Below are 14,371 nucleotides of genomic sequence, written 5' to 3' on the forward strand. Positions count from 1 at the left end.
CAGGAGAATCGACGTTTCGCCTGAAGAAGGGCTCATGCCCGAAACATCGATTTTCCTGCTCCTTGGATGCTGCCTGACCTGCTGCGCTTTTCCAGCAACACATTTTCAGCTCTGATCTCCAGCATCTGCAGTCCTCACTTTCTCCACCCAATTATATTGCCACCACGGCACAGGGGATCAATCAAGGAACATCTGACGCATGTTAGAATGGAAGGGCAGTGAGGACTTTGATTGGATGGATCAAGGCAGAAGGGGCAGACTTGAAGAGGAGTTCATAGAACTCATTCATGATAAGTTACTTGAACAGCATGTTACAGAACCTACAAGGGAGCGTGCAATCTTAGATATGTTCCTGTGTAAGGAGCCAGATAAAGTTAACGCAGTTAAAGATCCTCTCAGAAAGAGTGATCACAGTATGATCGAATATCGGATACAAATGGAGAGTGATATAGTATCATCTAAAACCAGGGTGTTATGCTTAAACAAGGGAGTCTATAATGGGTTGAGGAAAGAGTTGACTAAATTAGACAGGGGACAGTTGAGGAACAGTGGGGGACTTTCAAAGAGATTTTTCACAGTGCTCATGGAAAGTATATACCTGTCAAAAACAACGAGAGCAAGGGTAGGAAGAGTCAGCCTTGGATAACCAAGAGAATAAAGGAAGGCATCCAAATAAAAGCTCAGGCTTAGAAAGTATCCACTGGCAGTGGGAACAAGAAGATTGGGTAAATATTGAAAAGCAACAAAGAAACACAAAGTATGCAATAAAGAAAGGAATGATTGATTATGAACGGAAACTAGCACAGAATATAAAAACCTCTAAGACAAGCTTTTATAACTATCTAACACGGAAAAAGGTGGCTAAAGTGCTCGTAGTTGTCTTGCAGGATGAGAAAGGGGAATTATTATTAGGTCGTGATGAAACAGCCGAGGCCTTGAAATTTATTTTGTGTAAGTCTTCACACTGGAAGATGCGTCTGACATTGCAAAGATTGATGTTAAGGATGCGATGGGAAATGAGGAGCTCAATTCAATTATTATCACTAACGAGGTAGTGTTGAGCTATGGTGAGGATCTAAAATAGATAACTGCCCTGGTCGTGTTGGAATGCATCCTAAGGAACTGAAAGAAATGGTGCATGTGATAGTAGATGTATAATTTACCAAATTCAGTGGACTCCGGGCAGATCCCAGCGAACTGGAAGTCAGCGAATATCACACCACTATTTAATAGTGCAGGCAATTGACCAGTTAGCTTAAATCTGACATCAGGGAAATGCTGGAGGCGATCATTAAAAATGGGAAGAGTGTGACTTCTGGATGGAAAGAATTTCATCAGGCAGATGCAGCATGGATTCAGGAAGGGAAGGTCGTGTTTGACAAATCTACTGGAATTCTTTGGTGATGTAACAAGCGTGGTGGATGAAGTGGAACATGTGAATGTTGTATACTTGGATTTGCAGAAGAAATTCAATAAGCAGCCGCATAAAAGACTCTTCCATGAGATAAGAATGGATGGATTTGTGGGAATGCGCTCGTATGGACTGGTTAACCAATAGACAGCAGAAAGTTGGGATAAATGGGTGTTTCTGTGTTTGAAGATCACTGGTGAGCGGGATGCCACAGGGCTCTGTGTTGGGAATGCAGCTATTCGTGATATATATAAATGATTTGGAAGAGGAGACCGAATGTATTATATCCATGTTTGCTGATGACAGTAAATTGAGTGGAAAGGAAAACTGTGGAGGATGTGGAGAGTCTGCAGAGAGAGATTTCAATCGGTTAAGCGAGTGAGCAAGCATCTGCCAGATGGAATGCAATGTTGGTAAATGTGAGGTTATCCACTTTGAAAGTAAAGTTGGTAGGTCAGAATATTATTTAAATGTTTAACGTTTACAGCATTCTGTTGTGCAGAGGAACTTAGGAGTGCTTGTACATGAATCGCTAAAAGTTGATTTGCAGGTACCACAGGTAATCAGGAAGGCATATGGAATATTGGCTTTCATTGGTGGAGGAACTGAAATTAAGAGCAGGGAGGTTATGCTGCAATTGTCCAAAATGTTGGTGAGACTACACCTCGAGTATTGTGTGCAGTTCCAATCTCTTGCTTGAGAAAAAATATCCTGGCTTTGGATGCGGTGCTGAGGAGGTTCGCCTTTTATTCTGAAGATGAGGGGGTTACCCTATGAAGAGAGGTTGTGCCGTCTGGGACTGTACTCACTAGAATTTAGAAGAATGAGAGGGGATCTTATAGAAATGTAACATTATGAAAGAGATAGATACGATAGAGGCAGGCAAGCTGTTTCCACTGGCGGGTGAGACTAGGACGAGGGGTCAGAGCCTCAGGATTACGGAAGGGGGAGTTAGATAGATTTAGGACAGAGATAAGTAGGAACTGCTTTTCCCAGATAAGAGTGAATCTAGGGAATTCTCTGCCAAGGAAGCGGTAGAAGCAGCTTCATTAAATCTATTCAAGACACAGTTGGATAAGATTTTGCACGGTAAGGGTTATAGGGATAATACAGGTAAGAGAGCTGAGACAATGGATAGATCAGCCACAATCTTAATGAATGGTGGAACAGGCTCGACGGACAAACTTGCCTACTCCTGCTTCTGTTCCTATGAAGCAGGAATGCATCCTAAGGAACTGAAAGAAATGGTGCATGTGATAGTAGATGTATAATTTACCAAATTCAGTGGACTCCGGGCAGATCCCAGCGAACTGGAAGTCAGCGAATATCACACCACTATTTAATAGTGCAGGCAATTGACCAGTTAGCTTAAATCTGACATCAGGGAAATGCTGGAGGCGATCATTAAAAATGGGAAGAGTGTGACTTCTGGATGGAAAGAATTTCATCAGGCAGATGCAGCATGAATTCAGGAAGGGAAGGTCGTGTTTGACAAATCTACTGGAATTCTTTGGTGATGTAACAAGCGTGGTGGATGAAGTGGAACATGTGAAATGGTGCATGTGATAGTAAATGTATAATTTACCAAATTCAGTGATGAGGACATCACTGGCTTGGCAGCATATATTTCCTATCCCTAATTGCCCAGCAGGCAGATCAGAGCACCAACAGTAAAACAGCGCTTCACAGGACACTCCAAAGCGATGAAGATGTCACTCAGACAAGGGATCATACGTCTGCAAGTCAACTTCCCCGCTCAGTCGACATACCTACAACCAGGGCAGTTCAGAGATAACCACATTGCTGTGGGTGTGGGGTTACACGGCCAAACCAGGTAAGGATGGCAGCTTCCTTCCCTAAAGTACATCAGTGAAAATGTCCTCTCTACCTCATCAAACTTCCTTCACAATATGCGGAGACAGTGATTAGATTAGATTCCCTCCAGTATGGAAACTGGCTCTTCGGTCCAACATGTTCACACTGACCCTCCGAAGAGTAACCCATCCAGACCCTATATTTAACCCTGACTAATGCACCAAACACTATGGGCAATTTGGCATGGCCGATTCACTTAACTTGCACAACTTTTGGATGGTGGGAGGAAACCAGAGCACCCAGAGGAAATCCATGCAGACACAGCGAGAATGCGCAAACTCCACACAGACAGTAGCCCGAGGCTGGAATCGATCCTGAGTCCGTTGTGCTGTGAAACAGCAGTACTACTCACTGAGCCACCGTGCCGCCTATGATGGAAAATGGCAGTTATACGTTTTTTACATCAGTCTTTATTGTGGATAGTTTTTCCTCAACAATTAATTCATGGTTACTATTACATTCTAAATTTCAGACATTTTATTGAATTCCATTCCACTGCCTGCCATGGCAGTATTCAAACCCAGGTCCTCAGAACATTCTCTAGGTCTCCATATAAACCGTCCAGCGATAATACCACTAGGCCATTGCCTCCTCTGGAGTACAGCCGTGGGTGTTGTATTTTTCACAATAAAGACTGATGGGAAATAACTGAATAACTGCCATTTTCCATCACTGTCTCCACAGATTGTGCAAGAAGTTTGACAAGGTAGAGAGGATGCTTTCCTTAGAGGGACAATCTGGAATGAGAGGTTATAGTTCTCGGATAAAGGGGTGGCAGATTTAAACCAGAGATGAGCAGGAATTACTTCCCAATGGATCATAAATCTGTGGGACTCACTCCTCCAGAGTGTGCAGGATGTTAGGACACTGAATATATTCAGTCATAGAGTCACCGAGGTCTCCAGCACAAACAGGACCTTTGGTCCATCTTGTTCATATTTACCAGATATCTTACATAAATCTAGTCCCATTTGACAGTATTTGATCCATAGCCCCCATACCTTTGCTTTTCATATGTCCTTCCAGATGCATTTTAATTGGTGTAATGATATTATCCTCCACCACTTCATCAGGCAACTCAATCCATACATGCATCACTCTCTGCGTCCCTGGGGACGCCTTATGTCCTTTTTTATATCCTTGTCCTCTCACCTTAAACCAATGCCCCCTAAATTTGCCCCCCCCCACCACCCCAGGGAAAATATCTTGCCTAATTAGAATATCCATTTCCCTGTTCCAGGGAAAATTTGAAGTTTCATAATATCTTTGCTGTAGGAGACCTGGCTCTTTTTCTCTTCCATCCTCCAGCCAGGTTGAATATTCTGGTGCAACGTTTTAGCCTCCACTAGGCCCTCTTTTACCAATTTAACAAAGTCTTCCCAGCAACACTGTGACTTTATATATCCACGTGATTGCAGTGAAAATACTGGATCTTTTAAACATCTCTTTCCCTTTCATGGATTTCCTTTTTACCCTGCGGTAAGCTATCTTTATTATCTTCACTGAGATCGACTTTTCCCTTCCGATCTGAAGATTAATCTTTTCCCCTATTTCTATTCCTCGTGAATTGAAATCATGTTGGAAGTCACACTTTGATTTATGTACCAACTCATAATCATCAGCTATTGCTGCTAACCTTGCCGTTTTAACTCTCTGCTCTTCCACATGTGCTCTCACTTCGTCGTAGTGAATTTTTGAATTCATCCAAATAATCAACTCTCTGAGTGTTATATATTCGATCTATCTTTAGTACCCATATCCGCCTATCAAAATGACTTTGTTTGAACCTTTCAAGTTCAATGCATATTTGACCAGGGTCCCTCCTGAGATTCCTGAAACATGGCCTGTCAGCTTCTGGGAGAGAGTGAGGACTGCAGATGTTGGAGATCAGAGTAGAGAGTGTGGTGCTGAAAAAGCACAGTTGGTCAGGCAGCATCCAAAGAGCAGGAGAATCAATGTTTCAGGTATAGGCCCTTCATCAGAAATGAGGCTCTTAGGCCTGGGGGCTGGGACATAATTCGGAGGAAGATGGGGCTGGGGAGAAGGCAGCTGAGAATGTGATAGGTAGATGAATGTGGAAGTGGAACTGATAAGTTGGAGGTGAGGCTGGAATGGATAGTTGAGAAGAAACATGGACACAGGTAGGACCTGACAAGGGGGCGGTGCTGAGTTGGAGGCTTGGGACTGGGATAGGATGGGGGAGGGGAAATGAGGAAACTGGTGAAATCCACATAAACCCCCGTGGTTGCTGGCTCCCAAGGTGGAAGATGAGGTGTTCTTCCTCCAGGCGTTGTGTGGTAAGGGTTTGGCAATGCCCAGAACCTGCATGTCCTTGGTAGAATGGGAGGAACAATCATGGGGCAAGGGGGTTGATTCATGTGCATGTCCCAGAGACGTTCAATGAAACAATCCACAAGTTTCCCAGAGGTTTTCTCTGAAACGATCTGCAAGTTTGCCAGAGATGTACTTATACACACATCATCTCCTGTACATCCACACCCATCTTCAAATGTATCCATTGCATCCCCGATGTGATCTCCTCTACATCTGAGAGACAGGATGCCAACTTGTAGGTTGTTTCAGAGAACTCGGAGCAAAAGATACGAACACCTGCCACTCGCTGCCTTTGAATGCAACAAGCCTAAACGCCAACTGGAAATATCCAATTATCTCGACAAGAGCCACCAATCTGTTATAGACCAGGCCAGACCCCCTCCAAATAACTGAAGAATGTAATCTAGACCCTAACGTTCATCTTAAATTAAAGGCAGTTGTGAAGTGAGTGTTCCCTGTCTGATGCAGCTGGTCAAACCACCCGGCTTTAAGCAAAACACAATTTATTTAAACACTACAGTTGAAACTTGAACAAAAGAAAGCAGAATTTAGAACAACTTAGCTATTGAAAAAGTTTACTAACCTGATACTTAACTTATTAACTATTCCAATCCATAAATATACTGCTTGACAAAAAAAGGCAAATTCAAACACAGATACTTACAGGCAGGAGGGAATAACATCCAGAGAAAGGTTTCAGAGAGAATCAGTCAGGAAGCGTTTACCGAAGCTTGCAAACCTTCTGGCACTCAAACCATCCTCTAACTGCTGCAGTTATAAAAAACTAGAACCCCTGAACTGAGAGAATTAGCTACTCCGGTATTTATTCAACAGTTTTAGCTTTTAACACCCTCAACTCTTCAACACTTCTGCCTTTACAACCTTTCTTCCGAAAGACCCAGCAGGAAATAATATTTTTAATGTGACAGTATGTGTGAAGAAAGTGAGGACTGCAGATGCTGGGGATCAGAATCAAAGGGTATGGTGCTGGAAAAGCACAGCTGATCAGGCAGGATCCGAGGAGCAGGAGAGTCCATGTTTTGGGCATAGGCCCCCCATGAGGAATATGGTGACGAGGAGTTATGCTTGAAATGTCGACTCTTTTGCTCCTCGGATGCTGCCTGACTGGCTGTGCTTTTCCAGGACCACACCCTTTGACTCTAGTCAGTGTGTGTGTGTGTGAGAGAGAGAGAGAGAGAGAAAGAGAGATTAGGGTCAAGTACTTCTTTATTCCAGTACATACTAAATATTACATATATTTTTCCGGATCCTTGTATACTTATCACGGAAAAGTGATGTTGTGACCAAGTTTGAAAAAAAAACCTTTTAACAAATCTTCCCTCACCTGTGCTGACAGAGTTCCAGATCCATAACTGAAGCCTTCTTTGTTCGTGCCCCCAGGTTAACATTGTAGCATGTAGTCTGCATTGTTCCTCCTCAGTCTAACATTGCTTCCTATCTCACTGTATTCCATCTGCAGAAGGCTGTGATGTGATCATGTACAAACTGCGAGGTACAAAGCTGGGACAATGGATTCTGAAGGTGTCAGTCAGTCAGCCATTGCAGGTTTGTACACAGCAGCCGATTTGTGATCGCACAGCACTGACATTGACTTCATAAACAGGAAAAGGCAAGAAAGAGTGGGGATATAGAGTGGCAATAAGGTCAGAGGGATCAACCATGTATCGGGTTGGACAGTGTCAGTAGGAGTGACGTCAGTGATGTCTCCATTGTTGAAAAAACATCTTATTCACTGAGTCCCCTTCACTCATGAGAGGCAGTACGTTCTTCTCCCTTGGTCCTTCACGTGACGCCGGATCCTGGGAATTGGGGAATAGGAAATCACTGCTGACCTCAGCAGCAATACACACATACAGTGTGTGAGAAGAATCACATTTCACTCAGGGAGTGAAATGTTCTTGTCGAAAGAGAGTCGTTGGCAGCCTAGAGTGCAGAAGGACAGCTCTGAGGCATATTTTCACATTAAGAGTAAATTGCCTCAATGCTGCATAGGTTGGAATAATTTGTGATCTCAGAATGGGGTTCATGGTGCTTGAGTGGACAGTGCTATTGCTAGTAAATTCCAGATTCTTCTTTTGTTATTGTGTTACAATGTAGGAGGAGCAACACTCTTTCATAATTAGGATTAAACGTATTATTATAATTACTTTGTTCATTGACATAGATTTGAAAAGCAGCAACAAAGCTGAGCAATGCTGTCACCTCGATCTCCCCAAGGAGCTTCCACACAGAATAAAGCAGCATCTCTAGAAATGCATCAGCTCAGAGTCTCAAACAAGGAGGTTGTCAGCTGCCTAAAGGGATATATCAACTCGCACGGAAAAATGCATCGACCAATTCAACACGTGGAGAAGGCGTTCTACACCATCCTTGCTTTTATTGGCGTTCCTGGTATGACACTATGAGAATTGAACTTGTTTTAATCTGCTGCAGATATGCTGTCTGGTTTTAACTTTTGAACAATAATGTCTCCAGCTCACTGACTGGTCAGCCTTATCCAGGTACCGGAAGAGTGATCCTAATTCACTAAGCAGCATTCTCGGTACAATTCTCCACTGACAGATGCTCCCAAACTCACTGCTGCTGCAGTATTCCCTGATCTCAGTGTTGTGTCATCTGTTCTGGTTTCATACGGTGTGAGGGTATGAGGAAAGATAAGGCTAGTTAGTTCTGATGGAGGATCACTGGGCGCGACATATTGACCCTGCTTTCTCTCGCACAGATGCTGCCACTCCTGCTGAGCTATTGCTGTTTTTGGTATGCCAGGGAATTCTGATTTGGTGAGAGATTCCAACGTTAAGGGATGATCTGAGTGAAGTCCGACAAGATATTAACTGGAAAAAATAAACCATTTCCGTTGGTTGGTTATTCAAGAATGAGGGAGCATAACCTGTTGATTAGTGTCAGAGCATTCAGCAGATATGCGTAGAAGCATTTCTAAATACAAAGGGTAGGGGAGATTTAGAAATCTCTTGTACAAATTGCAGTGGGTATTGGATCAGTTGCTCAGTTTAAATGATTTTGTTATGTTAAGCAAAGTATTTGAAGAATATGGGCCCTGATTTGATTTCTAAAACTTCATCTAACCATCATCCTTTCTGCAAATTCTCTCCTTCTCACCATCTCTGGTCAGGCAATTCAAATCGTGACAGCTTGTTCCCCCAACCCGACCCCTGTATGTTAGGACGTTTGTCATGCACACATGTCGAACTTTACCGTGCAAATATCACAGCAGGCCTAACATTCACACGTTGTCACGACTGAGACGTTGCATGCTCTGTTCTCCTGCACTTGTGCAAGACACATGGAGTAGCCTTGTTTGAAATCTTACTCAGGTTCTGATGATTTGCTACCTGGTCCTGTTGTGGCTCCGATCAGGATTTGGTCCAATGCTTAGAACAGGGGAATGACCTAATCCAAAGAGGAGAGGAGAGGTTGGTTTATTGACAGTACAATCAGCAGTCCTACGACTGAGTGGAGTGAGGTTTTTAATGGGGCTCTGTGCCTGCCAGAGTTGGAGCTGAGAACTTTAATAATCTATTGCAACACAATAGATTATTACAGCAAAAAAAAAACACAGATTCCTCCTGCTCTCCTAGGACAGATGGTAAGCTCAGTCCCTGTCCAAACCCCATACTCTCCAGAATGATTCGGCTGGAGGAAAATCTGTGGTGGATGTGAAAGTCTAAAAATTTATCATCAGTAATTCACTGCGTCTTTTCAAATTTGCTTCCTACAGTTAATGTTCTGGCGATTGCAATTCTTTCATGTGGAAAATGTGGTGTGGCACCTTGCACAACTCGCTACCTGGTGGTTATGGCAGCTGCTGATCTGATGGTGATTATCACTGATGTTATACTGAGAAGGTTTCCCTATTATTATTACCCATTGTGTTTCCTGGACATCACTCCTGTGTGCAGTGTTATTGGGGTCCTTTATCGTGCAGCCACTGACTGTTCTGTCTGGTTCACCGTCACTTTCTCCTTTGACCGGTTTATGACCATTTGTTGTCAGAAGCTGAGAACAAAATATTGCACTGAGAAAACTGCGACTGTGGTCCTAGCAACAACCTGCACCCTGTTCTGTTTGAAAACCATCCCCTTCTATTTTCAATATGAACCTTGGAGGATAATCAACAACGTGCCATTCTACTGTAAAACGAAGTCAAGCTACTTTACTGAGACTTGGTGGGTGGTATTAGATTGGCTTGATACAGTTTTGACCCCTTTACTGCCATTCGCTTTGATTCTGTTGCTCAATGCTCTGACTGTCAGTCACATTTTAGTGAGCAGTCGAGTCCGGAAGAGGCTGAAGGGTGAGAGCAAAGGAGAGAATCACAGAGACCCAGAGTTGGAGAGCAGAAGGAAGGCTGTGATTTTGCTCATCACCATCTCTGGGAGCTTCATCCTCTTGTGGTTAATCAATATTATAATTTTCTTATATTATGTGATTCAAGCAATAGATCCTAATGATTTCCCGCCTTTTCTGTACAACTTCAGAAGAGTTGGTTTCATGCTGCGGAACCTAAGTTGTTGCACAAACACATTTATTTATGCAGCAACATTGTCCCGGTTCCGAGCGAAGATCATTTATGCAATAAAATACCTGGTGACATAATTTTTTTTTGCTTTATGAATAAATGAAGCTCCTCAGAGGAGGCCAGGGGACATATAAATTAACTAGGGATATCTTGACTGTGAGGTTTCAACATCAAGCCAGATCAACTCCAAATTCCCCCCGTACCCAGTCTCCAACATATGCAAACAGGGCGTTTATTTGATATCTCTTCAAGTCCAGAAGGTCCACCCCTCTTTCACCCTTCAGGAGCTGCAATTTGGTAATTAGGGGGCGCCTGTGGCACATAACTAAAGGACCATAACCGACCATTGAGCCATGGTAACACTCGTCTGGGCAGCAACGACAGGAGCATTCTCATTGAGTACAGCAGGCGAGGAAGAACGTTCAGTTTAATCAGGGCTATTCAGCTGAACCATGATATCGGTAATCCCTCCCACCGCTGCAAATTCTGTTTTATCCTCTTCAATAGTTGTACATAGTTAGCTTTATACAGCTGGTGGAAGGTAGGGGTAATAAAGATTCCCAAATACTAAAAACATTGTGATGACGATCTGAACAGGAACTGCATTCCATCATTCAGATCAGGAACCTCCACTAATCCCCCCCACCGGCATGGCTTCTGATTTTGTAAAGTTGATCTTGTACTCTGAAAAACTGCCAAATAAATCAATTGTTTGAATTATCGAGGAACGAACTACTCTGAATTGGCCATGAAAAAATGGACATAATCAGCATATGGAGTGATCTTATGGTCCCCTGTTCCAGCCCCTGGAGCCACTACTTCAGAATCCCTCCTGATAACCTCAGCTAACGGCTCAATTGCCAAGGTACACAGCAGCGGTGAAAGAGGACACTGCTGTCGACTAGCTCTCCCAATACTAAAGTTATCTGGCTTAGTGCCATTTGAAATGATGGCTGCCTTAGGATAGTTATGCAATACTGCCATCCATCTGACCAAACATCACCCCAGATCAAAGCACTCCCGGACCCCAAACAGTTACGGCCATTCTATCCAGTTAAATCCCTTTTTGGCATCCAGGGAGACCACCAAACCCGGGATCAATCTTTGCTGGAATACCTGCACTATATTCAATACCCTCCTGATGTTGTTGGGGGAGTTTCATCCCTTGATAAAACCCGTCTGATCTTCTATAATATGGGACAGGAACTTTTCCAATCTCAGAGCCAGCATCTTGGGTGGAATTTTAAAATCTACGTTCCACATTGAAATGGGTCTGTATGAAGCACATTCTTTGGGCTCTTTCCCTCTCTTGAAAATTAGGGAGATATTAGCCTCCCTAAGAGAGCGTGGCAGACAATCCTGTGTATAAGAATAGCATTCCACCCCCAGAAGTGGCTGCACAAACACATTTGAGAATTCCTTATAAAATTCACTTGCAAACCTATCAGGTCCCGGTGCTTTGCCTCCCAAACTATTGCCGGATTACTGACCGTACCCGAGTTGATGTCCCTGATACTTTATTGTTTCCTGCATTTCCTGTACTTTCACAGGCGCATTCAACAAGGAAATCTGTTCCGCGTTTATACTGGGGAGGTCCATCTTCTCAAAAGCGGGCTGCATTCTCGCTGCACCACGTTTACCTACCTCCAACCGATATAGCTCAGTGAAGTATTCCCTAAATCTAACATTGATCTTCAACTCACCGGTAACCGTGACAGCCTTCTCTCTAACAGACATAATGCATTGGGAAGCATTTTTCTTTCTCGCCAGATATCCCAGGTATCTACCTTGATTATCTCCAATTTCAAACAGTCTATGTTTCGTGAAGGAGGTTTCCTTTCTTTGCCACATGTGTGTACAATGAGTCACGAGCAGGCCAGAGGCATGTGACCTGCTGCAGCTTGACCAAAGAATGCTTATTAAAATATACTTCCTCAGCTATCTGCAGCCGGGTCTCCAGCATCCGCTGCTGCTCCTCCCTCTGCCTCCTTCTAGTCGTTGAATGTGAAATGATGAGGCCCTTAAAGTATGCCTTAGTGGCCTCCCAAAGTATTGCGGATTACTGACCACACTCGAGTCGATATCCCAGAAGGCCCTGATCTCTCTTGTGATGTACTTAACGAATTTGCCATCCCTAAACAGGAAAGGGTCTATGTGCCAGTACCGTGCATCCATTCCACCATCCTTGATTTTAACAGCTACATACACTGGTATATGTTCCAAGACAGCTGGATTCACAATTTTGCATGCCAATGTTCTGTCCAAACAATCCGATGTCATAAAAAAAGAGTCAATTCACGTATGGCACTTGTGTGGGTTGGAATAGAAAGCAACATCTCTTCCATTATGGTGGAGATGCCTCCACCCATCCATTAATCCCAACTCCTCACACATGTCCACCAACTGATTAGATTGTGTGGTATACCTGACAGGCCCCTTGGCACCCTGGCTAACTTGAAATCTATTAGGTGATTAAAATCCCACCCTCCCCGCGCCCCGCATGATCATGTGGCACACTCCATGAATCATTAATCTATTGACAAAATCAATTAGAAATTTAAGATGGTGCGTCGGGGGAACAATCACATTCAGGACGTTATTCTCTTCTCCACATATCACAGCTTTAAGAATGATGATCCGCCTATGTGTTTAATTAATTTGCTCAGTTAACTGGAAAGGGAGGTTACTTCTTACCAGTACAACCACTCCTCTACTCTAAGAGCTAAAGGAGGAGAATAATACCCTATTAATAACCCCCTGCTGCACTTCATATATTCCTTATCAGTTAAATGCATCTCCTGTCCACCCTTTCCTTCATAAAAATTGAGAGCACCTTCTTTCTTTTAATGGGGGAATGGCTCCCGTTTACATTCCAGGTGCACCACTCCAACAAATCACTAGCCATGGTAATCCAGGGCAGCCTGTGGTTTTCCAAGAGAAGGAAGCTTATCTTGAGGTGTGAGGAGCTACAAAGAGATTAGCTCTATAAAGTCTAAAATCTAGTCTTATAAAGCTACTAGAACAAAAAAAAACTAACCACGACATTTAACTGAAGCAAACACCCAAATAACCCCCAATTCATTAGAGATCTTCCCCTTTGGCCATAGGGAGCGCACCTCCCAATCCTTGCTGCCATCCCAACTCCCTCCAGCTGAGGCCGTGTCCTTGCCCGAGGCAATTCACGAACGAGGAAAACCTGGTATTTATATTCTGTGATTTAACAACACCCCCACCAACACTCAACTCAACCACAGGTATAGCCGCCTCCAATCCAAAAAAATCCAAAAAACAGCAGTTAAAAAAAGGTAATACTCAGATAATACCCGACCGACTGATATACAAAGCAATTCCAATTTTACATCAAGGCAGTATGTATGAAGCTGACAACCGCAAAAAAAAAATGATAGAGCGGAGAAAAGGGGCAAAATAAAACCCATACCATTGTCCGTAATGACGCTGTCGCCCCCGCCAGCCTGAACAGAGTCCTTTAATTCAGAGAATTCACAAAGTCCTTCGCTTTTTGTGCAGAATCAAAATTATATACCGTCCCACCATGATTAAAACATAACACAGCTGGCTACCTCAAGGAATATCGAATGTTCAGGTCCATTTATTTTCTCTTAACTTCATCAAATGCCCTTCTCTTCCTAATTAAGGCTGCTAGGAACTCCTGACATTAGTCTTGAGCCTTTGTATATTAAAGCCTGTGGACCTCTTCCCAGTCTTCTTGCTGTTTCAATCACTAACTATTTTTCTTTGCAATGCAGGAGTGTCACTAGGACCGCACGAGGACACATGTCCGACCCAGACCTACGCATTGTAATCTAGTGGGCCCGCTGCACACTCAGCAGGCCCGACGCCGACTCCAGTCCCAGGAATTTCGGGAGCTCCATCTCCAGGAAACCGACGAGGTCTTCGCATTCCCCCTGTTTCGGAAGACCGATGAGTCGGAAGACTTTTCTTATATTTTTATTTTCCAGGTCATCCACTTTCTCCTGAAGTGCACGAACGTGGTCTTCTAGCGTTTGGATCATTCCTCCCGAGACCTCCGCCATTCTCTCCAACGCCGCGGTCTTCTCCTGCACTGCCTCTACTCTTTGGTCCAACAGTTCAATTTCCTGCTCATGTTTTTTCAGTGTGGCAGATAGTGGTTCACAACTGCTTCAGTCTTTTCCTGGAATATAGCAAAC

General features: G+C 43.6%; 1 protein-coding gene across 1 annotated transcript; it reads left to right on the top strand.

Moving 5' to 3' along the window:
• Positions 1–7,965: 7,965 nt before the first annotated feature.
• LOC148138429 (putative G protein-coupled receptor 139) lies at positions 7,966–10,258 on the top strand. Its single transcript, XM_087981711.1, has 2 exons — positions 7,966–8,032; positions 9,381–10,258. Exons 1-2 carry the CDS (start codon positions 7,966–7,968, stop codon positions 10,256–10,258), a joined length of 945 nt encoding a protein of 314 aa, XP_087837837.1.
• Positions 10,259–14,371: the final 4,113 nt, after the last annotated feature.

Source organism: Chiloscyllium plagiosum, unplaced genomic scaffold, assembly GCF_037043375.1.
Source record: "Chiloscyllium plagiosum isolate Xiang-an unplaced genomic scaffold, Cpla_swu_hap1 HiC_scaffold_40, whole genome shotgun sequence".
NCBI classification, from domain to species: Eukaryota; Metazoa; Chordata; class Chondrichthyes; order Orectolobiformes; family Hemiscylliidae; genus Chiloscyllium; species Chiloscyllium plagiosum.